The sequence below is a fragment of the Myxine glutinosa genome, chromosome 12, assembly GCF_964187855.1.
Source record: "Myxine glutinosa chromosome 12, kmMyxGlut1.1, whole genome shotgun sequence".
NCBI classification, from domain to species: Eukaryota; Metazoa; Chordata; class Myxini; order Myxiniformes; family Myxinidae; genus Myxine; species Myxine glutinosa.
In genome coordinates, this window is record NC_136272.1 from 62,423,698 (window position 1) to 62,450,458 (window position 26,761).

Genomic DNA, 26,761 nt, shown 5'->3' on the forward strand with positions numbered 1-26,761 from the left:
TTCAGCTGGTCTGTCGTTTAGTTTTTCGCTTTGATTGGAAAATAAGGTACTTTGATGATAAAGTTATTGATTATTCAGTGTTATATGTGTGTTACTGTTGTTCTAAATCTGAAGAAAAACCTTAATCTTGGCAGAATCAAGGTAATACCATTTCATTTGCACGTGTGAGTTTACTAACTTGTCCTGTCACTGTCAGTCACACATTTACGCGCCAAGTAGCCTATAATTACGTACTGTTTATTTCTTTGCCCTTTTCACTGCTTTTAACCGCCTCATTTGTTATTTTACCGTTGAATGTGTTGTGGTGATTCATCGTACTTATAAAGGCCTTTTGTGTGCAGGACCTTGTGTGAGGTGGTAAACGCAACCTACAAAAGGATGGCTGGGGTGCTGGAGGAAAACGAGGCGCATGGAAGTGATGGAGCTGGCGAGGGTGGGGAAGCCGTGGAGATTCTCACGGTCGCCGTACGGACGGAGGATCCACCAGATGGAGCGAACGCCGCCCTTGGAGGCGCCGAAGAGCCGGGCAGGGTGGTGCTGATGGTGCGGGACGGTGGGTGTGCTACAGAGAGCGAGTCTGCTTCCAATCGGCGCCCGAGGCTTTCCTGCAGCTTTCCCCGACCGGTGCCGATATTACGGCTCCCACGGGGACCGGGAGGAGGAAAGGGATTTGACCCGAGCTCGGCTCGCTTTAAGGCTCTGTTCACTCTACCCGGGCTGGGTGCGGGTCACGCAGACTCTGCACGAGCTGACGAGGATCGTGCGGTGCGTGCGACGTTGCGTGAGCGTTTCGTACGTTGCCTGCTCGCCCTCGGAGGGCGGCCCGCCGAGTTCACCCTGTACGAGCGATTGCGCATGCGCGCCCGGTTCACCTGCGCCGATGTACCTTTTAGCAGCGTGGCCGTTCACGACCTGAAGACGCCCCTGGGCAAACAGCCGGCAGCTCTGCTGCGCGCGAGTGACGTCATCGTGTTCCAGGTGCAGCTTGCAGATTCCGAGGCCGCCGTGGGTTGACGTGGACCCGTGGGTGTGACCATGGTCGCTCCTCTTATCGGACACCTCGGTGCTGTTTCTACCTCGTCCGTTTTGTATATATTTCTGGTGGATTTCCCAGTTCGAGTCCCAAATCCTGTAAATACCTGTTTAAATATTGAGCTCTATTGGGTCGATTTCTCAGGTGTGTTTTGCTCTGAACAAAGCTGCACCTCTTGATGCCACGAGCCATCCCTCGCAGTTCAGTTCATTTATCACAAGTCTGTGTTCCCATTACTTCTGCTATCACATTATACTTTGGTTTTTTTTTTCTTTCCAAGGACCGCCTTTTCTGTGGCAGAGGGGAGGTCGAGAAATATTTTCTGTTTGGATATAATGAGGAAGAAGAGGAAGCATTGCCACTTTATTACCTTATTGGACTTCCTGCTTTTCATAGCATTTTTGCTTCCAATCCCAATGGAAATGTGTGAAAGATTCCATTTCTTCGATGATCTTGTGGCGTGAGAAACCTTTGCTTACCGAACGGGACAGGCCGGCCCCAGGTTGAGTTTGTGACACTCGTGTCTGGGACGTTCGACCTGATCGGACGAGTGTCCGTACTGCCAGGAAGTCCCAAAAGACGTATAACATGCATGACAAGTATATAAAACATTCTCAAGACAAATGCAAATTTTGAAAAAACAAAGTTTTTAAAATCCACAATTTTAATATTTGTCGTTACAATGACAACAACAACAACAACATGCATTTTAAGGCCATTTTCCCTGCTAGAGCGGGGGTTAGCCTTGCGGTCCCCATGACAATCTTCTCCATTTTGCCCTATTTTCTGCATCTCCCCATGTTAACCCCCTTGCCCGCATTTCTTCTTCCACCATCTTTAGCCAAGTCTTTCTCGGTCTTCCCCGTCTTCTACTTCCTTCTACATTCATTTCCATCACTCTTCTCAACCAGTCACTTTCATCCTTCCTCAACACATGACCAAACCATCTCAACCTGTTCCTCTTCACAGCATCAATCACAGGCTCTATTGCCATCATCTTTCGCAATTCATCATTTGTCTTCCTCTCTCTCAACGATACTCCGCACATCCGTCGAACCATTCGCATTTCCACCCTTTCCAGCCTTCGTTGCTGCTCTACATTCATTACCCATGTCTCGCTCCCATAAATCATAACTGCCATAATCATTCGCATGCCGTTACAGCCGATAAATATTTATTTATACATACATTCAATAGGAGATTTGAATCGTAGAAACGTTTCTCTGATTTTACGCTGACGGTGTTCTGTGCGCACGCACAAAAAGGTATTTCTGAAGGGTCATCAATTGATTTCTCGTGATTTCATTATTTCCGACCCCTTGTGGTTTCTTCTTCATATGTCAACATTATACAGGCCTAGTAGCCTCTGAGGCCGAACAGGCATCTAGCACCACACCAAGACTCCCACACCCACATATTCGTTTTATCTTCCGTTCTTGCTTTTCACAATTTATCCCAATCCGTTCCCCTATGTACATAATAAATAGATTTCCCTCAGCTGTGACCTCGTGTTCCAGTGTTTTCAATCCAGGAAGATGGCAGGTTGACCGGTGGCGGAAGTGGTGTATGTGAGGTATTGAACTCATTCCCTTGATGAATGTACTCGTGTGTTGCCGAAAATGCTGCGGTCAGAAGGTCACGGTTGCTCCAGGCAAGGGCCGGCATGAAGTATTGCCTGAAATGAAGAAACGAGAAAGGCCTTGCGTTATCAACCGGAAGGTAAAATATGGTAAAACAAGGAATGCTCGTCGACCCGAGCTTTTATGATGACACGTATGTTTAAATCCAGATGTTTCATCTCATGTCTGCTCATCTATTCTGCAGATTTGCAACTTCCCATGTACGATGGATGAACAGCCGACCGAACCTCATCGTGTGTGTTTACTGCTGGTGTTGTACCCCCACAATCTTTATCGTTGTTTAAATCAAATGAATAACGGTGCACGGTTACTGCAGTGGCGATGGTCGGAAGGAGGAAGTCAAACACTTGGAAGATAAAGTTTAATAAAAAAATTCTTCTTTTTTTGCCAATCCTGGGAGAGTATCTCTCAGGAAGGCCTAACGAATCAGAACTAGCCTGAAGCCATGCTCTCCCATGAGTGTCAATCAGACCGACAACTTTGCAACGTTTAGTAATGTCCACCAATGTGCCGTACTATGGTGTACTTTGGCCTCTGAAATATGAACTGAAAACTTCCGTTAATCTGGAGGGGCAGGTATTGGATAGCTGCAGCGAGCCAATCGTAGCACAAGGGCGTCGACACAATGTGTGGACAGTGCAAACCCAGTGGGAGGAAATGTGGTCATTTACACACAAATAAATATACGAGTAATTGGACTTGAAGGAAATACATAAGTTTGTGTAACTAGAATATATCGATCGACATGGCAGGATGGTCTCGAGTTCCGCACTACTCCCACTCCAGGCTGTCTCGTCTGGGTTTGAATCCTGACCCAGCTATAAACGATCATCCTGGTGTTTCACTGGCAAGGTTTCAGAATCATTGGAATCTCCCGCGATGAAGCTAACTCCAAGGGCCTCTCACTCTCACCGCAGGCAGGTTGGTGGTCTTTGTCTTCTACCGACTCCTCTCCGGCCTTGCTCCCCCAGCTCTGTCTGTGCTCTGTCTCCCAAATATTCCTACAGGTCGCACAAGATCTGCCTGCAACCCTCTTCTGGTTAAACTGACGAAATCAAGACTCTCTGCTCACCTTCACTCTTTCATTCCCCTTTTCTTCCGCCTCTGGAATAAATTCCCTCACTCTCTTCAATCCCACTCCACCCTCCAGGTGTTGAAAACAGCTGTTCACCACCATCTCTTATCTTCCCCCATCCAAAACCTTGATCTTTTCTACCCCCGCTAATTCACCCCAGATACACTTCTTTGTAATTCCGACTTCTTTCCTGGAAGTCCTAGCAGTGTCCATGTGTTTTTTACCTCTCCCACCCTCCCCCCCACCACTCCCATTTCCACACCTCCTCCCCCAAGTCCTCTCCCTCCCACAGATCTTCCGATGTCCCTGTTCTCTGCTGTTGTACTTGTGTGCTTCCCTCTCTCTCTCCATCTTGTCTCCCGCTCCCTTTATCTTATGTTTTATGTGTCCGTTGTTTTTTTGTGATTAATGTTTGCCCTTACACGAGCCTCGATCTTTTATACCAAAAAAATTAAGGGGATTCATGAATGTGTGTGCTGTTCCTCGGATCGACGATAAACTTGGCGTCGTCTCTACCGACATTGGTTGATGGACTTAAAGATCACGCAAAGTGTCCGCAAAGGGTAGGCAAGCTAAATCCGGCACCCTGTGCAAATTCCAAGTTACCTACCTAACTTCCCGACTCGGAGTGGCGACCCGACCTGGACTGTGTCCCAGGAAACTGATTCACCAGCACATCTGCATCGGGCATTCATTACTGAGGATCGATCCGATCCTCCACCATTTTGCATCAACCCACCTGGCATTCTGTCATAGAGGAAACCAGTGAGGGGGAATGTGCTGGAATCATGAAGAGGTTGCTCGGTTGTGGAAATTCCCAGGCTGAGGAGCGATTCCAGTTCATCCAGCAAGTCCCAATTGAGGATTGAGACGCCAAATCCATCATCAAGTCGGTTCATTTTTGATGACTTGGTGATTTGCAAATCGCTTTCACCGACACCAAAACCGTGCTGGCCCGATTCTGTTACGTCACCACCACACCAACTTCCGGTGTACAACGATGGGTATTCAGCATTGAAGACGCAGTCATTCCGCATCTCAAGTGCGTCAAAGTTTAGCCGGAGATCGGCCTCAATAACAGCGCCTTGTAAGGAAGGACCCGGATTTTGTAGGCACAGGAAAGAGGAGTTCCTGCTACTTGGGTTTGAGAAGTTGTTTGAAGTCTTCTGTGGTGGTTTCTCTGAGATACCGCTTCCAGTAACAGGTGGTGCCGCGGTGTGGAGGTGCGTACAAGGTACTACCACAGCCGGAGAAGGACACGTGACAAAGTTGTCATTGGATGGAATAGCTACATGATGGGAATCTGATCCCCAGGCCCACGAATGCTCTGATCTCAAGATTTGGTCCACCAGCTCTGCCAGGTCTTCACTCAACTCCGACAGGTCCTCATCCATTCTTGCCCTCTTTGCTGGCACTGGATCCTCTTGGCTCAGACCGTTGTAATTTGACGGGGTCTCATCATTTCCACACAGGTGTGTAGGCTGAGGTGCCGCCTCAGCTTCGCCATTTCCAGAGGTGCCAGGAAGTTGTGGGCACGCGCAAAATCCCTGAATTGGCGTGGCTTTGTGAGGAACAGGGATTCTGTGTTTATTAACGGAACTTAATTCGGATTGTCTGGGCCTCGTCCTCAGGTGAGTTACAGAGGATGAAATGGTGGAGACCTCGGATGACTGTGAAGCAGGAGTCAAAGATCGGTACGTGCAATGTCCCCTGTTCCTGGGATTGATGTTTGCCGAAGTGTCAATTACATGAGGAGATATGGATGATGCTTTCGGATTTGAAGGTACCGGGGTTTGATGGAGAAGGAATTTCGCCACCTGTTCACTGTCATGACACGTGATACACAGCGATTGGTCAAAGGAATTGAGAATATAACATTCAAATCAAAGCTCCAATTGCAACCTTTCAAAAAAAACGTTTTACTTCCAGGTCTAGCACCAACGACGGTTTCAAGGTAAACTCACCTGATAATCGAGTTTGTACACCGGATCGTATGTGGATCTCGCTTCCGCATTGCTGTCACCTGAACCCACAACCATTGTCCTGACTTGGTGACCATCTTTAGCACTCCCTCACAAACCACCTCCTCTCCACTCACTGCCAAGGATGGAGGGAGGAATTGTGCAGGATGAAGAAGAAAGCCAAAAGGATTGTGCGTAATCGAGACACGATTTGAAAAGGAGGACAGGTTTGCAATTCCACAAACAAATCATACACGTCATCGCTTTTCAACAGGTAAAACACCGCGATGGGCCCAACATTAGTTTATCTCTACTTTGAATTTTGAACACCGATGATGTCATAACACAAGGGGGTCAACATTATTATATCAGCCTGTAACAAATTTTGACCCTGCCCCCACATACACAAGGACAATGCATACATAATAAATAGATGGGCCCAAAGCAAGTGGTTACCTGTACGGCTGGAGTGTTACACAACGACTTACAGCACGTGGAGTGAAGCATCCGAGCCTCAGAGAGATGATCTGGGTGCACCTGTCGGTACCAGGAAGAACCACTCAGTTCTTCTGGTTGGAACTCCAGAAAGAAAGACGTGCTGGAGGATGAGGAAGCCGAGGTAGATTTCAGGTATCACGTTGCTAATAAAACCTGATATTAGGCCCAAAGTCGTTTGTTTGAAAAATCATGGGAAGGCTTCATCGTCAACAGATCAGCGAACTTGATCAGGAGATTGATGCGATGGGGGAGGAAGTTGGGGTAGGAGGTGGGTGGGATGGGGGGAGGGGGCAGGAGGTGGGTGGGATGGGGGGAGGGGGTAGGAGGTGGGTGGGATGGGGGGAGGGGGCAGGAGGTGGGTGGGATGGGGGGAGGGGGTAGGAGGTGGGTGGGATGGGGGGAGGGAGTAGGAGGTGGGTGGGATGGGGGGAGGGGGTAGGAGGTGGGTGGGATGGGGGGAGGGGGTAGGAGGTGGGTGGGATGGGGGAGGGGGCAGGAGGTGGGTGGGATGGGGGGAGGGGGTAGGAGGTGGGTGGGATGGGGGGAGGGGGTAGGAGGTGGGTGGGATGGGGGGAGGGGGTAGGAGGTGGGTGGGATGGGGGGAGGGGGTAGGAGGTGGGTGGGATGGGGGGAGGGGGTAGGAGGTGGGTGGGATGGGGGGAGGGGGTAGGAGGTGGGTGGGATGGGGGAGGGGGCAGGAGGTGGGTGGGATGGGGTGAGGGGGTAGGAGGTGGGTGGGATGGGGGGAGGGGGTAGGAGGTGGGTGGGATGGGGGGAGGGGGTAGGAGGTGGGTGGGATGGGGGGAGGGGGTAGGAGGTGGGTGGGATGGGGGGAGGGGGTAGGAGGTGGGTGGGATGGGGGAAGGGGGTAGGAGGTGGGTGGGATGGGGGAGGGGGCAGGAGATGGGGGGAGGGGCAGGAGGTGGGTGGGATGGGGGGAGGGGTAGGAGGTGGGTGGGATGATGGGGGGAGGGGTAGGAGGTGGGCAGGAGGGGTTGGGGAGTTGGGGTAGGAGGTGGGTGGGATGGAGGGGGGGTTCAGAGGGGAGGTTGAAAGAATGTATAGAGTATATAATGGGAGGGGAGGGTCAAAATTGTGCAATTTTTGAATACCTAATAAATGGAAGCCCCTTTCATCCTATTTAACCATGTATATTGTGTTCAACATATGAGGTATGTGCATTCCCTCCAATCACCTGGTACAGCATGAACGGTATTTCATATCCAGTTCGTGCCATGTGCAGAACGCCCATTGTGCCGGTCCAGAGTGGGAACCAGGCCAGGCAAGTGGACGGCACATGGCCACCAGGATCTCCCCACTGAGGGGACTCTCCACCTTGGAACTCCAACACACTCGGTGACCCGTTACCTCCACCACGCGGTTCCTTCTACTCCCCGCACGCCGCAGTGTCCGAGATGTGACCATACGACACACAAAGGTTACCTCTGTGGGACAGAGGGATGACATTACATTGTTTGGAAAGTATCAACTTATCGGTTTTACCACTTGACCTTCGACCGAAAGAGTTTGCTTAACCCAGAGACAAGGACATCCATGTCTCTAATTCTGTGTCTCCTTCTCTTGTGATATTTTAATAAAAGTTCTGACCGACAACATGGAGCTACATCCACTGCTGAACAAAAGTGGCGGACAACATAATACATTTACTATACTGATGTACCATGTGTACCATACTCCGTCACAGAGCGTCGGTGCTGCTGTGGCCACATAATACATGTACTACACTGATGCACCATGTGTACCATACTCCGTCACAGAGCGTCGGTGTTGCTGTGGCCACATAATACATGTACTACACTGATGCACCATGTGTACCATACTCCGTCACAGAGCGTCGGTGCTGCTGTGGCCACATAATACATGTACTACACTGATGCACCATGTGTACCATACTCCGTCACAGAGCGTCGGTGCTGCTGTGGCCACATAATACATGTACTACACTGATGCACCATGTGTACCATACTCCGTCACAGAGCGTCGGTGCTGCTGTGGCCACATAATACATTTACTATACTGATGCACCATGTGTACCATACTCCGTCACAGAGCGTCGGTGCTGCTGTGGCCACATAATACATGTACTACACTGATGCACCATGTGTACCATACTCCGTCACAGAGCGTCGGTGCTGCTGTGGCCACATAATACATGTACTACACTGATGCACCATGTGTACCATACTCCGTCACAGAGCGTCGGTGCTGCTGTGGCCACATAATACATTTACTATACTGATGCACCATGTGTACCATACTCCGTCACAGAGCGTCGGTGCTGCTGTGGCCACATAATACATTTACTATACTGATGCACCATGTGTACCATACTCCGTCACAGAGCGTCGGTGCTGCTGTGGCCACATAATACATGTACTACACTGATGCACCATGTGTACCATACTCCGTCACAGAGCGTCGGTGCCGCTGTGGCCACATAATACATTTACTATACTGATGCACCATGTGTACCATACTCCGTCACAGAGCGTCGGTGCTGCTGAAACAGTTGCTTGGCAATGGTTATACTGGATGGTTTTGCCATTGTTTTCCCAGCAGTTGTTAGCGCAGGAATTTGTTGAGGGTGCTGGAAATAACTCGCCGACGCTTCATGAAAGACACCATGGGATATTTAACCTCCACCAACTAATGTTAGCAGACGGGGCGCCAGTTTAACGTCCATCCGAGGAACGGCACACACATTGACGGATCACTCCACCTGTGAAACATGGGATGGCACTTTATATCTGGGTGGGATTCAAACTCGGGCAAGACGACTCAAGGTGAGTTTGCGAGGGTCAGCCAAATCCAGATCCAAAGTGAGTTTGTGACGACATCCGTACAATTTGCATGTGAGTTTGTGACGACATTCCATACAATTTGCCAAATCCAGAACCAATGTGTTGCCAGACTCCATATTCCTCTGTGAGCATGCGAGTTTGTGATGATATTCCGTACAATTTGCCAAATCCAGAACCAAAGTGTTGCCAGACTCCATATTCCTCTGTGAGTTTATGAGTTTGTGACGACATTCCATACAATTTGCCAAATCCAGAACCAAAGTGTTGCTAGACTCCATATTCCTCTGTGAGTTTGTGATGATATTCCATACAATTTGCCAAATCCAGAACCAAAGTGTTGCCAGACTCCATATTCCTCTGTGAGCATGTGAGTTTGTGATGATATTCCGTACAATTTTCCAAATCCAGATCCAAAGTGTTGCCAGACTCCATATTCCTCTGTGAGTTTGTGATGATATTCCATACAATTTGCCAAATCCAGAACCAAAGTGTTGCCAGACTCCATATTCCTCTGTGAGCATGTGAGTTTGTGATGATATTCCGTACAATTTGTCAAATCCAGATCCAAAGTGCTGCCATACTCCATATTCCTCTGTGAGCATGCGAGTTTGTGACGATATTCCATACAATTTGTCAAATCCAGATCCAAAGTGCTGCCATACTCCATATTCCTCTGTGAGCTTGTGACGATATTCCACACAATTTGCCAAATCCAGAACGAAAGTGCTGCTGGACTCTATATTCCTCTGTGAGCATGTGAGTTTGTGACGATATTCCGTACAATTTGCCAAATCCAGAGCCAAAGTGCTGCCAGACTCCATATTCCTCTGTGAGTTTGTGACGACATTCCATACAATTTTCCAAATCCAGATCCAAAGTGCTGCTAGACTCCATATTCCTCTGTGAGCATGTGAGTTTATGACGATATTCCGTACAATTTGTCAAATCCAGCTCCAAAGTGCTGCCAGACTCCATATTCCTCTGTGAGCATGTGAGTTTGTGACGACATTCCATACAATTTGCCAAATCCAGATCCAAAGTGTTGCTAGACTCCATATTCCTCTGTGAGCATGTGAGTTTGTGACGACATTCCGTACAATTTGCCAAATCCAGATCCAAAGTGCTGCCAGACTCCATATTCCTCTGTGAGCATGTGAGTTTGTGACGACATTCCGTACAATTTGCCAAATCCAGATCCAAAGTGCTGCGAGACTCCATATTCCTCTGTGAGCATGTGAGTTTATGACGATATTCCGTACAATTTGTCAAATCCAGCTCCAAAGTGCTGCCAGACTCCATATTCCTCTGTGAGCATGTGAGTTTGTGACGACATTCCATACAATTTGTCAAATCCAGATCCAAAGTGTTGCTAGACTCCATATTCCTCTGTGAGCATGTGAGTTTGTGACGACATTCCATACAATTTGCCAAATCCAGATCCAAAGTGCTGCCAGACTCCATATTCCTCTGTGAGCATGTGAGTTTGTGACGACATTCCATACAATTTGCCAAATCCAGATCCAAAGTGTTGCTAGACTCCATATTCCTCTGTGAGCATGTGAGTTTGTGACGACATTCCGTGCAATTTTCCAAATCCAGATCCAAAGTGTTGCTAGACTCCATATTCCTCTGTGAGCATGTGAGTTTGTGACGACATTCCATACAATTTGCCAAATCCAGATCCAAAAGACTCCATATTCCTCTGTGAGCATGTGAGTTTGTGACGACATTCCGTGCAATTTGCCAAATCCAGAACCAAAGTGCTGCTAGACTCCATATTCCTCTGTGAGCATGTGAGTTTGTGACGACATTCCATACAATTTGCCAAATCCAGATCCAAAGTGCTGCTAGACTCCATATTCCTCTGTGAGCATGTGAGTTTGTGACGACATTCCATACAATTTGCCAAATCCAGAACCAAAGTGCTGCTAGACTCCATATTCCTCTGTGAGCATGTGAGTTTGTGACGACATTCCATACAATTTGTCAAATCCAGATCCAAAGTGCTGCTGGACTCCATATTCCTCTGTGAGCATGTGAGTTTGTGATGACATTCCATACAATTTGCCAAATCCAGATCCAAAGTGCTGCTAGACTCCATATTCCTCTGTGAGCATGTGAGTTTGTGACGACATTCCATACAATTTGTCAAATCCAGATCCAAAGTGCTGCTAGACTCCATATTCCTCTGTGAGCATGTGAGTTTGTGATGACATTCCATACAATTTGCCAATTCCAGAACCAAAGTGCTGCTAGACTCCATATTCCTCTGTGAGCATGTGAGTTTGTGACGACATTCCATACAATTTGTCAAATCCAGATCCAAAGTGCTGCTAGACTCCATATTCCTCTGTGTGCATGTGAGTTTGTGACGATATTCGACACAATTTGCCAAATCCAGAACCAAAGTGCTGCTAGACTCCATATTCCTCTGTGAGCATGTGAGTTTGTGACGACATTCCATACAATTTGCCAAATCCAGATCCAAAAGACTCCATATTCCTCTGTGAGCATGTGAATTTGTGACGACATTCCATACAATTTGTCAAATCCAGCTCCAAAGTGCTGCTAGACTCCATATTCCTCTGTGAGCATGTGAGTTTGTGACGACATTCCATACAATTTGTCAAATCCAGATCCAAAGTGCTGCTAGACTCCATATTCCTCTGGGTGCATGTGAGTTTGTGACGACATTCCGTGCAATTTGCCAAATCCAGATCCAAAGTGCTGCTAGACTCCATATTCCTCTGTGAGCATGTGAGTTTGTGACGACATTCCGTGCAATTTGCCAAATCCAGATCCAAAGTGCTGCTAGACTCCATATTCCTCTGTGAGCATGTGAGTTTGTGACGATATTCCGTACAATTTGCCAAATCCAGAACCAAAGTGTTGCGCGACTCCATATTCCTCTGTGAGCATGTGAGTTTGTGATGATATTCCATATAATTTGCCAAATCCAGAATCAAAGTGCTGCTGGACTCCATATTCCTCTGTGAGCATGTGAGTTTGTGATGATATTCCATACAATTTGCCAAATCCAGATCCAAAGTGCTGCTAGACTCCATATTCCTCTGTGTGCATGTGAGTTTGTGATGATATTCCATACAATTTGCCAAATCCAGAACCAAAGTGCTGCTAGACTCCATATTCCTCTGTGTGCATGTGAGTTTGTGACGATATTCCATACAATTTGTCAAATCCAGAACCAAAGTGTTGCCAGACTCCATATTCCTCTGTGTGCATGTGCGTTTGTGACGATATTCCATACAATTTGTCAAATCCAGATCCAAAGTGTTGCTCGACTCCATATTCCTCTGTAAACATGTGAGTTTGTGACGACATTCCATACAATTTGCCAAATCCAGATCCAAAGTGCTGCGAGACTCCATATTCTTCTGTGAGCATGTGAGTTTGTGACGACATTCCATACAATTTACCAAATCCAGATCCAAAGTGCTGCTAGACTCCATATTCCTCTGTGAGCATGTGAGTTTGTGACGACATTCCATACAATTTGTCAAATCCAGAACCAAAGTGCTGCTAGACTCCATATTCCTCTGTGAGCATGTGAGTTTGTGACGACATTCCATACAATTTGCCAAATCCAGATCCAAAGTGCTGCTAGACTCCATATTCCTCTGTGAGCATGTGAGTTTGTGACGACATTCCATCCAATTTGCCAAATCCAGATCCAAAGTGCTGCTAGACTCCATATTCCTCTGTCAGCATATGAGTTTGTGACGACATTCCATACAATTTTCCAAATCCAGATCCAAAGTGCTGCTAGACTCCATATTCCTCTGTGAGCATGTGAGTTTGTGACGACATTCCGTACAATTTGCCAAATCCAGATCCAAAGTGCTGCTAGACTCCATATTCCTCTGTGAGCATGTGAGTTTGTCCCGACATTCCGTGCAATTTGCCAAATCCAGAACCAAAGTGTTGCTAGACTCCATATTCCTCTGTGAGCATGTGAGTTTGTGACGACATTCTTTTTTCTTTTTTCTTTTTTTTTTTTTGTATACAAGATCGAGGCTCGTGAAAGAGCGAACATTAATCACACAGAAAGACAAACAGACACATAAAACAAATAACATCGGGAGCGGTAGACAAGATGGGGAGAGAGGGGGAAAGACACAAAAACAACATTTGAGAGCAGGGACCGAGAGACATGGAGACATCGAGAGATCTGTGGGAGGGAGAGGGCTTTGGGGGGGAGGCATGTGAAGGGGGGGGGGGGTGGGAGAGGTATAAAACATATGGACACTGCCAGGATTTCCAGGAAAGAAGTTGGAATTTCAAACAAGGTGGATCTGGGGTGAATTAGTGGGGGTAGAAAAGATCAAGGTTTTGGATGGGGGAAGATAAGAGATGGTGGTGAACAGCTGTTTTAAAGACCTGGAGGGAGGAGAGGGATTGAAGGGAGTGTGGGAGTTTGTTCCAGAGGCGGGAGAAAAGAGGAATGAAAGAGTGAAGGTGAGCAGAGAGCCGAGATTTCGGCAGTTTAACCATCAGAGGGTTGCTGGCAGATCTTGTGCGACCTGTAGGAATATTTGGGGGACAGAGCACAGAGAGAGCTGGGGGAGCAAGGCCGGAGAGGAGTCGGTAGAAGACAGAAAGACAACCTACCTGCCTGCGGTGAGTGAGTGAAAGGCCCTCAGAGATAGCTTCATCGCGGGAGATTCCAATGATTTTGAAAGCTTTGGATTCAACAGCGTGAAGCCGAGCCAGGTGTGAGGCAGGAGCACCAGCCCATAGGGGAGAACAGTATTCCATTGAGCTGCGGATGAAAGCCTTGTATGTGGTGAGGAGCTCAGGTGTGCCGAGGAAGGACTTCGCACGACGGAGGATGCCCAGTCGGCGACTGGCTTTGGAGGCCAGCTTGGAAATGTGGATTTCCCAAGAAAGATCATGGCAGATAGTGAGACCCAAAAGCTTTAGCGACAGAACTTCTTGGAGAGGATTGTTGAGAAAGTAGATGGGAGGGTTGTCCAGTCGATCTTTTCGGAGAGACATAGTAAGAGAGTAAGAAGTAAGTAAGAAGACATTCCGTGCAATTTTCCAGATCCAAAGTGTTGCTAGACTCCATATTCCTCTGTGAGTTTGTGACGACATGCCATACAATTTGCCAAATCCAGATCCAAAGTGCTGCTGGACTCCATATTCCTCTGTGAGCATGTGAGTTTGTGACGACATTCCATACAATTTGCCAAATCCAGATCCAAAAGACTCCATATTCCTCTGTGAGCATGTGAGTTTGTAACGACATTCCATACAATTTGCCAAATCCAGAACCAAAGTGCTGCTAGACTCCATATTCCTCTGTGAGCATGTGAGTTTGTGACGACATTCCATACAATTTGTCAAATCCAGATCCAAAGTGCTGCTGGACTCCATATTCCTCTGTGAGCATGTGAGTTTGTGACGACATTCCATACAATTTGCCAAATCCAGATCCAAAGTGCTGCTAGACTCCATATTCCTCTGTGAGCATGTGAGTTTGTGATGACATTCCATACAATTTGCCAAATCCAGAACCAAAGTGCTGCTAGACTCCATATTCCTCTGTAAGCAAGTGAGTTTGTGACGACATTCCATACAATTTGTCAAATCCAGAACCAAAGTGCTGCTAGACTCCATATTCCTCTGTGAGCATGTGAGTTTGTGACGACATTCCATACAATTTGTCAAATCCAGATCCAAAGTGCTGCTAGACTCCATATTCCTCTGGGTGCATGTGAGTTTGTGACGATATTCCATACAATTTGTCAAATCCAGATCCAAAGTGCTGCTAGACTCCATATTCCTCTGTGAGCATGTGAGTTTGTGACGACATTCCATACAATTTGTCAAATCCAGATCCAAAGTGCTGCTAGACTCCATATTCCTCTGGGTGCATGTGAGTTTGTGACGATATTCCATACAATTTGTCAAATCCAGATCCAAAGTGCTGCTAGACTCCATATTCCTCTGTGAGCATGTGAGTTTGTGACGATATTCCATACAATTTGTCAAATCCAGATCCAAAGTGCTGCTGGACTCCATATTCCTCTGTGAGCATGTGAGTTTGTGACGATACAACAACAACAACAGGTATTTTAAGGCCATTTTCCCTGCAAGCGCGGGGTTAGCCTTGCGGTCCCCGTGACAATGTTCTCCATTTTGCCCTATTTTCTGCATCTCTCCTTGTTAACCCCCTTGCCCGCATTTCTTATTCGACCATCTTTAGCCAAGTCTTTCTCGGTCTTCCCCGTCCTCTACTTCCTTCTACATTCATTTCCATCACTCTTCTCAACCAGTCACTTTCATCCTTCCTCAACACATGACCAAACCATCTCAACCTGTTCCTCTTCACAGCATCAATCACAGGCTCTATTCCCAGCATCTTTCGCAAATCATCATTTGTCTTCCTCTCTCTCAACGATACTCCGCACATCCACCGAACCATTCGCATTTCCACCCTTTCCAGCCTTCGTTGCTGCTCTACGTTCATTACCCATGTCTCGCTCCCATAAATCATAACACTTCTCACACATGCAGCATACACTTTTCCCTTCAGCTTCAACGACACTCTCCTCCTCATCAGCACGCCACTCAGTTCCCGAAACTTCTTCCATGCACATCTCATTCCAGCAACCGTTGCCGAGTCTGATCCACCTTCTCCATTCAGCATGTCTCCAAGGTAACAATGTTTTCACACCTTCCAGCTTCACGCCGTCTCCAAGATCCAACTCAACATTTCCTCCATCTGCAGCTCCCTCTGTGCACACCTTACACTTGAATGTAGCTGCCACACTGGTTAATGACCCTCTCAACCCACTACATTTTTGATGAACCCACTCAGCGCACATTGTACATTGAATGGAGTTCACTCCGACACCCTTCCTGCACACAGCACATAGCCACTTCCCAGTTCTTTCCACCTCGCCACATGCTTTACCACATGCCATCACCTTCGTTTTCCGATATTCACCTTCAGACCTTTTGTCTCCATACATTCCTTCCACTTGAGTTTGCGACGATATTCCATATAATTTGCCAAATCCAGAACCAAAGTGTTGCGAGACTCCATATTCCTCTGTGAGCACGTGAGTTTGTGACGATATTCCATACAATTTGCCAAATCCAGAACCAAAGTGCTGCGAGACTCCATATTCCTCTGTGAGTTTGTGACGATATTTCATACAATGTTCCAAATCCAGAACCAAAGTGTTTCAAGACTCCATATTCCTCTGTGAGCGTGTTTTTTTTTTTTTGTTGTTTGTTTTTTGTTGTATACTGAATCGAGGCTCGTGAAAGAGCTGACATTTACTTCACAAACAAATCAACCAGACAAACAAAATATATAAAAAGAGGGAGTGGAAGACAAGATGGGGAGAGAAGGGGAAGCACACAAACACTTGAGAGCACACAACATTTGAGAGCAGGGAGATGTGTGGGAGGGAGAGGGCTTGGGGGGAGGAGGCGTGGGAATGGGGGGGGGGGGGGGTGGGAGAAGTATAAAACACAAGGGCACCAAGGACTTCCAGGGCAGAAGTTGGTATTTCAAAAAAGTGGATTTGGGGTGAAATTAGCAGGGGTAGAAAAGATTAAGGTTTTGGATGGGGGAAGATAAGAGATGGTGGTGAACAGCTGTTTTAAAGACCTGGAGGGTGGAGTGGGATTGAAGAGAGTGAGGGAGTTTGTTCCAGAGGCGGGAGAAAAGAGGAATGAAGGAGTGAAGGTGAGCAGAGAGTCTTGATTTTGGCAGTTTAACCATAAGAGGGTTGCAGGCAGATCTTGTGCGACCTGTAGGAATATTTGCGGGACAGAGCCCAGAGAGAGCTGGGGGGGGGGGGGGCAAGGCCAGAGAGGAGTCGGTAGAAGACGGAAAGACCACCAACCTGCCTGCGGTGAGTGAGTGAGAGGCCCTTGGAGTTAGCTTCATCGCGGGAGATTCCAATGATTCTGAATGCTTTGGTTTCAACAGCGTGAAGACGAGCTAGGTGTGAGGCAGGAGCACCAGCCCAGAGGGGAGAGCAGTATTCCATTGAGCTGCGGATGAAAGCCTTGTATGTGGTGAGGAGCTCAGGTGTGCCAAGGAAGGACTTCGCACGACGGAGGATGCCCAGTCGGTGACTGGCTTTGGAGGCCAGATTTGAAATGTGGTTTTCCCAGGAAAGATCATGGCAGATAGTGAGACCCAAAAGCTTGAGTGACAGAACTTCTTGGAGAGGATTATTCAGAAAGTGGCTGGGAGGGTTGTCCAGTCGGTCTTTTCGGAGAGACATCGTAAGAGTGTGAGATTTGTCAGGATTGAAAGACATGTTCCACTTGTTTGCCCAGTCTGTGATTTTGTCCAGGTCTGCAGAGAGTGAGGAGGCTGCAGACTGCCGATCTGAGGGATGAAGAATGGAGTGACAGAGAGTAGAGTCATCAGCAAAGAGATAGAGAGTATTTTCAAGAGAGTCAGAGAGATCATTGATGAAGACCAGAAAAAGCACAGGGCCCAGAACACTGCCTTGGGGAACTCCAGCCTGAACAGGAAGAGATGAGAGAAACCCATTCAGGGCCACACGTTGACTACGACTAGAGGGGAAGTCCGCCAGCCATGCGTGGAGATTTCCATGGATACCAAAAGAGGAGAGTTTGGTGAGCAGAGCGGGGTGCCAGACCGTATCGAAGGCACGTGATATGTCAAGGGAGACAGCTCTAATTTCCTGTTTGGCATTGAGGACCTCCATCCATTGTTGAGAAAGCAGAAGCAGCATGTCCAGAGTAGAGTGACCAGGTCTGAAACCAAATTGATGATCAGAGATAAAGCCATTGGAGAAGAGGAAAGATTTCATATCTGAAGCAATGATGGATTCCATGACTTTGCTGATAATTGGGAGAAGGCTGATTGGTCTGTAGTTGCTGGGATCTGTTTTTGCACCTTTTTTGTGCAAAGCGGTGATGTTGTCAGATTTCCAAGCAGATGGCAGATGACCTTGAGCAAAAGAGAGGGTGAAGAGAACAGAGAGAGGGAGTGAAAGAGCGGAGAACAGGATTTTAGGACCTGTGGGCTGATGCCGTCAGGTCCAGTTGCAGAATCAGAGTCGAGGGTTGACAGAAAAGGACACAGAGTCCAGGAGCAGCTGGGTACGGTGGGTACAGAGAGGGATGGGTTTGGGACACAAGATTTAGAGGCAAACACAGAGTTGAGGCATTCAGCTTTTTCACGTGCGGAGTCAGCCGTGTGGCCGTTTGAGGTGAGGGAGGGGATGGAGGGGGAACAAACACCAGAAACAGATTTGACCAGACGCCACCAGGATTTGGAAGAGGGAGACAGATAAGAGAGTTCTGTCCTGAGAACGGAGAGATATTGTTTCCTGGCTCTCCTGAGGGTGGACACACACTTGTTTCGGGCTTTGTGAAAGGAAATGAGATTTCCTTCCGTTGGATTTGCTTTCCAGGAGACGAAAGCAAGTTGTTTCTGGGCAATAGCCTCACCACAAGATTCCGTGTACCATGGACGGGAGGAAGGGTATGATAACTGAAGACGAGATGGGATAAATCTGTGCATGAGAGAGAGCAATTTACTTTGGAAGAATTCCCAGGATGAGTTGATGTCAGAGGCGGTAGAGTTTGTGACGATATTCCATACAATTTTCCAAATCCAGAACCACAAGTGCTGCGAGACTCCATATTCCTCTGTGAGTTTATGAGTTTGTGACGACATTCCATACAATTTGCCAAATCCAGATCCAAAGTGCTGCCAGACTCCATATTCCTCTGTGAGCATGTGAGTTTGTGACGATATTCCATTCAATTTGCCAAATCCAGAACCAAAGTGCTGCTAGACTCCATATTCCTCTGTGAGCATGTGAGTTTGTGACGATATTCCATTCAATTTGCCAAATCCAGAACCAAAGTGCTGCCAGACTCCATATTCCTCTGTGAGCATGTGAATTTGTGACGATATTCCATTCAATTTGCCAAATCCAGAACCAAAGTGCTGCCAGACTCCATATTCCTCTGCGAGTTTGTGACGATATTCCATACAATTTGCCAAATCCAGATCCAAAGTGCTGCTAGACTCCATATTCCTCTGTGAGTTTGTGACGATATTCCATACAATTTGCCAAATCCAGATCCAAAGTGCTGCTAGACTCCATATTCCTCTGCGAGTTTGTGACGATATTCCATACAATTTGCCAAATCCAGATCCAAAGTGCTGCTAGACTCCATATTCCTCTGTGAGTTTGTGACGATATTCCATACAATTTGCCAAATCCAGATCCAAAGTGCTGCTAGACTCCATATTCCTCTGTGAGCATGTGAGTTTGTGATGATATTCCGTACAATTTGCCAAATCCAGAACCAAAATGCTGCTAGACTCCATATTCCTATGTGTGCATGTGAGTTTGTGATGATATTCCATACAATTTGCCAAATCCAGAGCCAAAGTGCTGCTAGACTCCATATTCCTCTGTGAGCATGTGAGTTTGTGACGATATTCCATACAATTTTCCAAATCCAGAACCAAAGTGTTGCCAGACTCCATATTCCTCTGTGAGCATGTGAGTTTGTGACGATATTCCGTACAATTTGTCAAATCCAGATCCAAATTGCTGCTAGACTGCAGGTTCGTGTCCCACTTCATGTTCTCCGTTATCCCAAATGTAACTTTCAATTGAAATGACGTGGTTCCTTGATCATAGAGACGTCTGTATACAGACACATTGAAGCAAATGCTAAACCGCACTTTGCGCTTCGTGCGAGGGGTAATAAAATACCCCAGTTGGGGACATCAATCTGTCCATAAGGTTCTTCTCTAGTACGTGTGAATTTGCCGAAATGTAATGGAATTTTACTTACTGTCGCCATTACGAGCTGGAGCATGCAGTCGCTTGTGGATCTCCATATGGTCCGCTGGGTCAATCACATCATACAGGCTGTCTCCCTGGGACACCAGGTCCACCTGAAAATAAGGTGACAAGGTGGGTTGCGAGACATGGGTGCCCCAATATGACATTTGATATAAACAAAGAATCAAACAAGGAATAATGAAGCAACCAGGCGGATTGTTCAGTGAGGTTACAGACTGAGGGTCTTTCTCATTCAAGTTGTTGAGTGCCAGATGTGAGGAAGAGCTTGGAATTTGGACGAGATACTGGGCAAAAGGTCGACTGGAAAATACCACATGGGATAATTAGCATCCACAAGCATGTGCAAGCAGATGGGACAACCGGCTTAACCTTCCTCTGAAGAATAGTAAGCTTCATGACGTAGTTCTCTCTGTTGATGCTGCACAAGATGGAAGTTTTAGTTGGATCAGATTGTGCTGGAAAAGGAATCCAGCTTCAATTCAGCTTGTCCAACCCCCCCCACCCCCCCCGCCCCCGGGCCCCCACTCATGTCCTCCTCCTCCCTTTGATCTCATTCTTCCCCGTGCCCATTCTTCCTCGAAGTGTCCCTCTACCTTGCTGATGGTGTGGTCATACCCTCCCCCTTTCCCACTCTGTTCTTGTTCTGTGACGTTCTGGTCCATCGTATTCCAGCTTTTGCATGAGCCTCGACTCTGTATCCAAAACCAAATCCAGGACCAGACGAGTCCGTTATTGTAATAATCTCCCCTAATTAAATAATTCTGAGCACGGTGTAAGTGTGGTTTTGTGGCTGGGATTGTAGGTTTGTGGCTGGGATTGTGGTTTTGTGGCTGGGATTGTGGTTTTGTGGCTGGGATTGTGGTTTTGTGGCTGGGATTGTGGTTTTGTGGCTGGGATTGTAGGTTTGTGGCTGGGATTGTGGTTTTGTGGCTGGGATTGTGTTTTGTGGCTGGGATTATGGTTTTGTGGCTGGGATTGTGGTTTTGTGGCTGGGATTGTGGTTTTGTGGCTGGGATTGTGGTTTTGTGGATGGGATTGTTGTTTTGTGGCTGGGATTGTGGTTTTGTGGCTGGGATTGTGGTTTTGTGGCTGGGATTGTGGTTTTGTGGCTGGGATTGTGGTTTTGTGGCTGGGATTGTGGTTTTGTGGCTGGGATTGTGGTTTTGTGGCTGGGATTGTGGTTTTGTGGCTGGGATTGTAGGTTTGTGGCTGGGATTGTGGTTTTGTGGCTGGGATTGTGTTTTGTGGCTGGGATTGTGGTTTTGTGGCTGGGATTATGGTTTTGTGGCTGGGATTGTGGTTTTGTGGCTGGGATTGTGGTTTTGTGGCTGGGATTGTGGTTTTGTGGCTGGGATTGTGGTTTTGTGGCTGGGATTGTGGTTTTGTGGCTGGGATTGTGGTTTTGTGGTTTTGTGGCTGGGATTGTGGTTTTGTGGCTGGGATTGTGGTTTTGTGGCTGGGATTGTGTTTTGTGGCTGGGATTGTGGTTTTGTGGCTGGGATTGTGGTTTTGTGGTTTTGTGGCTGGGATTGTGGTTTTGTGGTTTTGTGGCTGGGATTGTGGTTTTGTGGTTTTGTGGCTGGGATTGTTGTTTTGTGGCTGGGATTGTGGTTTTGTGGCTGGGATTGTGGTTTTGTGGTTTTGTGGCTGGGATTGTGGTTTTGTGGCTGGGATTGTGGTTTTGTGGCTGGGATTGTGTTTTGTGGCTGGGATTGTGGTTTTGTGGCTGGGATTGTGGTTTTGTGGTTTTGTGGCTGGGATTGTGGTTTTGTGGTTTTGTGGCTGGGATTGTTGTTTTGTGGATGGGATTTTGGTTTTGTGGCTGGGATTGTGTTTTGTGGCTGGGATTGTGTTTTGTGGCTGGGATTGTGGTTTTGTGGCTGGGATTGTGGTTTTGTGGCTGGGATTGTGGTTTTGTGGTTTTGTGGCTGGGATTGTGGTTTTGTGGCTGGGATTGTTGTTTTGTGGCTGGGATTGTGGTTTTGTGGCTGGGATTGTGGTTTTGTGGCTGGGATTGTGGTTTTGTGGCTGGGATTGTGGTTTTGTGGCTGGGATTGTGGTTTTGTGGCTGGGATTGTGGTTTTGTGGCTGGGATTGTGTTTTTGTGGCTGGGATTGTGGTTTTGTGGCTGGGATTGTGGTTTTGTGGCTGGGATTGTGGTTTTGTGGCTGGGATTGTGGTTTTGTGGCTGGGATTGTGGTTTTGTGGCTGGGATTGTGGTTTTGTGGCTGGGATTATGGTTTTGTGGCTGGGATTGTGGTTTTGTGGCTGGGCTTTTGGTTTTGTGGCTGGGATTGTGGTTTTGTGGCTGGGATTGTGGTTTTGTGGCTGGGATTGTGGTTTTGTGGTTTTGTGGCTGGGATTGTGGTTTTGTGGCTGGGATTGTGGTTTTGTGGCTGGGATTGTGGTTTTGTGGCTGGGATTGTGGTTTTGTGGCTGGGATTGTGGTTTTGTGGCTGGGATTGTGGTTTTGTGGCTGGGATTGTGGTTTTGTGGTTTTGTGGCTGGGATTGTGGTTTTGTGGCTGGGATTGTGGTTTTGTGGCTGGGATTGTGGTTTTGTGGCTGGGATTGTGGTTTTGTGGCTGGGATTGTGGTTTTGTGGCTGGGATTGTGGTTTTGTGGCTGGGATTATGGTTTTGTGGCTGGGATTGTGGTTTTGTGGCTGGGCTTTTGGTTTTGTGGCTGGGATTGTGGTTTTGTGGCTGGGATTGTGGTTTTGTGGCTGGGATTGTGGTTTTGTGGTTTTGTGGCTGGGATTGTGGTTTTGTGGCTGGGATTGTGGTTTTGTGGCTGGGATTGTGTTTTGTGGCTGGGATTGTGGTTTTGTGGCTGGGATTGTGGTTTTGTGGTTTTGTGGCTGGGATTGTGGTTTTGTGGTTTTGTGGCTGGGATTGTTGTTTTGTGGATGGGATTTTGGTTTTGTGGCTGGGATTGTGTTTTGTGGCTGGGATTGTGTTTTGTGGCTGGGATTGTGGTTTTGTGGCTGGGATTGTGGTTTTGTGGCTGGGATTGTGGTTTTGTGGTTTTGTGGCTGGGATTGTGGTTTTGTGGCTGGGATTGTGGTTTTGTGGCTGGGATTGTGGTTTTGTGGCTGGGATTGTGGTTTTGTGGCTGGGATTGTGGTTTTGTGGCTGGGATTGTGGTTTTGTGGCTGGGATTGTGTTTTTGTGGCTGGGATTGTGGTTTTGTGGCTGGGATTGTGGTTTTGTGGCTGGGATTGTGGTTTTGTGGCTGGGATTGTGGTTTTGTGGCTGGGATTGTGGTTTTGTGGCTGGGATTGTGGTTTTGTGGCTGGGATTGTGGTTTTGTGGCTGGGATTGTGGTTTTGTGGCTGGGATTGTGGTTTTGTGGCTGGGATTGTGGTTTTGTGGCTGGGATTGTGGTTTTGTGGCTGGGATTATGGTTTTGTGGCTGGGATTGTGGTTTTGTGGCTGGGCTTTTGGTTTTGTGGCTGGGATTGTGGTTTTGTGGCTGGGATTGTGGTTTTGTGGCTGGGATTGTGGTTTTGTGGATGGGATTTTGGTTTTGTGGCTGGGATTGTGGTTTTGTGGCTGGGATTTTGGTTTTGTGGCTGGGATTGTGGTTTTGTGGCTGGGATTGTGGTTTTGTGGCTGGGATTGTGGTTTTGTGGTTTTGTGGCTGGGATTGTGGTTTTGTGGCTGGGATTGTTGTTTTGTGGCTGGGATTGTGGTTTTGTGGCTGGGATTGTGGTTTTGTGGCTGGGATTGTGGTTTTGTGGCTGGGATTGTGGTTTTGTGGCTGGGATTGTGGTTTTGTGGCTGGGATTGTGGTTTTGTGGCTGGGATTGTGTTTTTGTGGCTGGGATTGTGGTTTTGTGGCTGGGATTGTGGTTTTGTGGCTGGGATTGTGGTTTTGTGGCTGGGATTGTGGTTTTGTGGCTGGGATTGTGGTTTTGTGGCTGGGATTGTGGTTTTGTGGCTGGGATTATGGTTTTGTGGCTGGGATTGTGGTTTTGTGGCTGGGCTTTTGGTTTTGTGGCTGGGATTGTGGTTTTGTGGCTGGGATTGTGGTTTTGTGGCTGGGATTGTGGTTTTGTGGCTGGGATTATGGTTTTGTGGCTGGGATTGTGGTTTTGTGGCTGGGCTTTTGGTTTTGTGGCTGGGATTGTGGTTTTGTGGCTGGGATTGTGGTTTTGTGGCTGGGATTGTGGTTTTGTGGTTTTGTGGCTGGGATTGTGGTTTTGTGGCTGGGATTGTGGTTTTGTGGCTGGGATTGTGTTTTGTGGCTGGGATTGTGGTTTTGTGGCTGGGATTGTGGTTTTGTGGTTTTGTGGCTGGGATTGTGGTTTTGTGGTTTTGTGGCTGGGATTGTTGTTTTGTGGATGGGATTTTGGTTTTGTGGCTGGGATTGTGTTTTGTGGCTGGGATTGTGTTTTGTGGCTGGGATTGTGGTTTTGTGGCTGGGATTGTGGTTTTGTGGCTGGGATTGTGGTTTTGTGGTTTTGTGGCTGGGATTGTGGTTTTGTGGCTGGGATTGTTGTTTTGTGGCTGGGATTGTGGTTTTGTGGCTGGGATTGTGGTTTTGTGGCTGGGATTGTGGTTTTGTGGCTGGGATTGTGGTTTTGTGGCTGGGATTGTGGTTTTGTGGCTGGGATTGTGGTTTTGTGGCTGGGATTGTGGTTTTGTGGCTGGGATTGTGGTTTTGTGGCTGGGATTGTGTTTTTGTGGCTGGGATTGTGGTTTTGTGGCTGGGATTGTGGTTTTGTGGCTGGGATTGTGGTTTTGTGGCTGGGATTGTGGTTTTGTGGCTGGGATTGTGGTTTTGTGGCTGGGATTGTGGTTTTGTGGCTGGGATTGTGGTTTTGTGGCTGGGATTATGGTTTTGTGGCTGGGATTGTGGTTTTGTGGCTGGGCTTTTGGTTTTGTGGCTGGGATTGTGGTTTTGTGGCTGGGATTGTGGTTTTGTGGCTGGGATTGTGGTTTTGTGGATGGGATTTTGGTTTTGTGGCTGGGATTGTGGTTTTGTGGCTGGGATTTTGGTTTTGTGGCTGGGATTGTGGTTTTGTGGCTGGGATTGTGGTTTTGTGGCTGGGATTGTGGTTTTGTGGCTGGGATTGTGTTTTGTGGCTGGGATTGTGGTTTTGTGGATGGGATTGTGGTTTTGTGGCTGGGATTGTGGTTTTGTGGCTGGGCTTTTAGTTTTGTGGCTGGGATTGTGGTTTTGTGGCTGGGATTGTGGTTTTGTGGATGAGATTTTGGTTTTGTGGCTGGGATTGTGGTTTTGTGGCTGGGATTTTGGTTTTGTGGCTGGGATTGTGGTTTTGTGGATGGGATTTTGGTTTTGTAGCTGGGATTGTGGTTTTGTGGATGGGATTGTGGTTTTGTGGATGGGATTTTGGTTTTGTGGCTGGGATTGTGGTTTTGTGGATGGGATTTTGGTTTTGTGGCTGGGATTGTGGTTTTGTGGCTGGGATTGTGGTTTTGTGGCTGGGCTTTCGGTTTTGTGGGTGGGATTGTGGTTTTGTGGCTGGGATTGTGGTTTTGTGGCTGGGATTGTGGTTTTGTGGATGGGATTTTGGTTTTGTAGCTGGGATTGTGGTTTTGTGGCTGGGATTGTGGTTTTGTGGCTGGGATTGTGGTTTTGTGGCTGGGATTGTGGTTTTGTGGCTGGGATTTTGGTTTTGTGGCTGGGATTTTGGTTTTGTGGCTGGGATTGTGGTTTTGTGGCTGGGATTGTGGTTTTGTGGCTGGGATTGTGGTTTTGTGGCTGGGATTGTGTTTTGTGGCTGGGATTGTGGTTTTGTGGCTGGGATTGTGGTTTTGTGGCTGGGATTGTGGTTTTGTGGCTGGGATTGTGGTTTTGTGGCTGGGATTGTGGTTTTGTGGCTGGGATTGTGGTTTTGTGGCTGGGCTTTTAGTTTTGTGGCTGGGATTGTGGTTTTGTGGCTGGGATTGTGGTTTTGTGGATGAGATTTTGGTTTTGTGGCTGGGATTGTGGTTTTGTGGCTGGGATTTTGGTTTTGTGGCTGGGATTGTGGTTTTGTGGATGGGATTTTGGTTTTGTGGCTGGGATTGTGGTTTTGTGGATGGGATTGTGGTTTTGTGGATGGGATTTTGGTTTTGTGGCTGGGATTGTGGTTTTGTGGATGGGATTTTGGTTTTGTGGCTGGGATTGTGGTTTTGCGGATGAGATTTTGGTTTTGCGGCTGGGATTGTGGTTTTGTGGCTGGGATTGTGGTTTTGTGGATGGGATTTTGGTTTTGTGGCTGGGATTGTAGTTTTGTGGCTGGGATTGTGGTTTTGTGGCTGGGATTGTGGTTTTCCACATTTCAGGAAAACGAAGAAGATGAAAGTGAAAGTTTGAAGTATATTGATGAATGTAATGGAAGAACGTTTCACCCACCATGGAGAAGCCCAGGAAGTCAGAGACGTTCTTGGAGATGTGGACCAGTTTTCCTCCGGTTGTGGCCACCAGTAAAAACCCGTCCAGAGCTCCAGGTAGGTCAATCCCGGGCCAGGTGATGTCCAAACCAAGATCTGCAAAGGTTCGAACGAGTATCTCAAACTGACGGCTCCACCAACAGCGTATATTCTTAAAGCATCGGTGCAAAAGAAGAAGAAGAACATTTCCTGATTTCCTGCCACAGTGCAGTTGCTAAGTTACTAATCAAACCAATGGTGAATGTAATATCAGTGAACAAACAAATCGATTAACACAAATTATTGATATTTATCCAAATCGTACACATCAGCACTTGGAGCCTTCATTATGACGTCACATCACAACTCGTATACGCAACACCTGGTTTCTGGGTACAAATCGTTTCTGGGGTGTAGCTGCGGTGCCCCCTAACCCTTATACCAGGGTAGGAGTTTAGAATTTGGCCACGGCATCAGGACACAGTGGCCTACTCTTTCAA

General features: G+C 47.5%; 2 protein-coding genes across 2 annotated transcripts; one reads left to right on the top strand and one right to left on the bottom strand.

Annotated features, from left to right (window-relative positions):
- The first annotated feature begins 136 nt into the window (after nt 1–136).
- On the top strand, nt 137–2,537 carry LOC144888540 (gem-associated protein 7-like). Its single transcript, XM_078766881.1, has 2 exons — nt 137–164; nt 342–2,537. The coding sequence occupies exon 2, from the start codon at nt 379–381 to the stop codon at nt 1,012–1,014; it is 636 nt and encodes a 211-aa protein (XP_078623007.1). The 5' UTR covers nt 137–164; nt 342–378; the 3' UTR covers nt 1,015–2,537.
- Nucleotides 1,405–26,315, bottom strand: LOC144888396 (uncharacterized). The gene is made up of 7 exons (XM_078766270.1): nt 26,245–26,315; nt 19,869–19,971; nt 7,403–7,652; nt 6,198–6,307; nt 5,713–5,845; nt 4,488–5,572; nt 1,405–1,592 (listed from the first exon to the last, which is right to left on the bottom strand). Exons 1-7 carry the CDS (start codon nt 26,245–26,247, stop codon nt 1,405–1,407), a joined length of 1,872 nt encoding a protein of 623 aa, XP_078622396.1. The 5' UTR covers nt 26,248–26,315.
- Between the last annotated feature and the right edge of the window lie 446 nt (nt 26,316–26,761).

Excerpts from the sequence above, each read along its gene's own strand:
- LOC144888540 (XM_078766881.1), top strand. The coding sequence starts at position 379 with ATGGCTGGGGTGCTGGAGGAAAACGAGGCGCATGGAAGTGATGGAGCT.
- LOC144888396 (XM_078766270.1), bottom strand. Across the intron at positions 5,846-6,197 it reads GATGCTTCACTCCACGTGCT|TGAGTGGAGAGGAGGTGGTT; the intron begins GTAAGTCGTTGT and ends CATCCTTGGCAG. Across the intron at positions 1,593-4,487 it reads CCTCTATGACAGAATGCCAG|TACGGACACTCGTCCGATCA; the intron begins GTGGGTTGATGC and ends ACTTCCTGGCAG.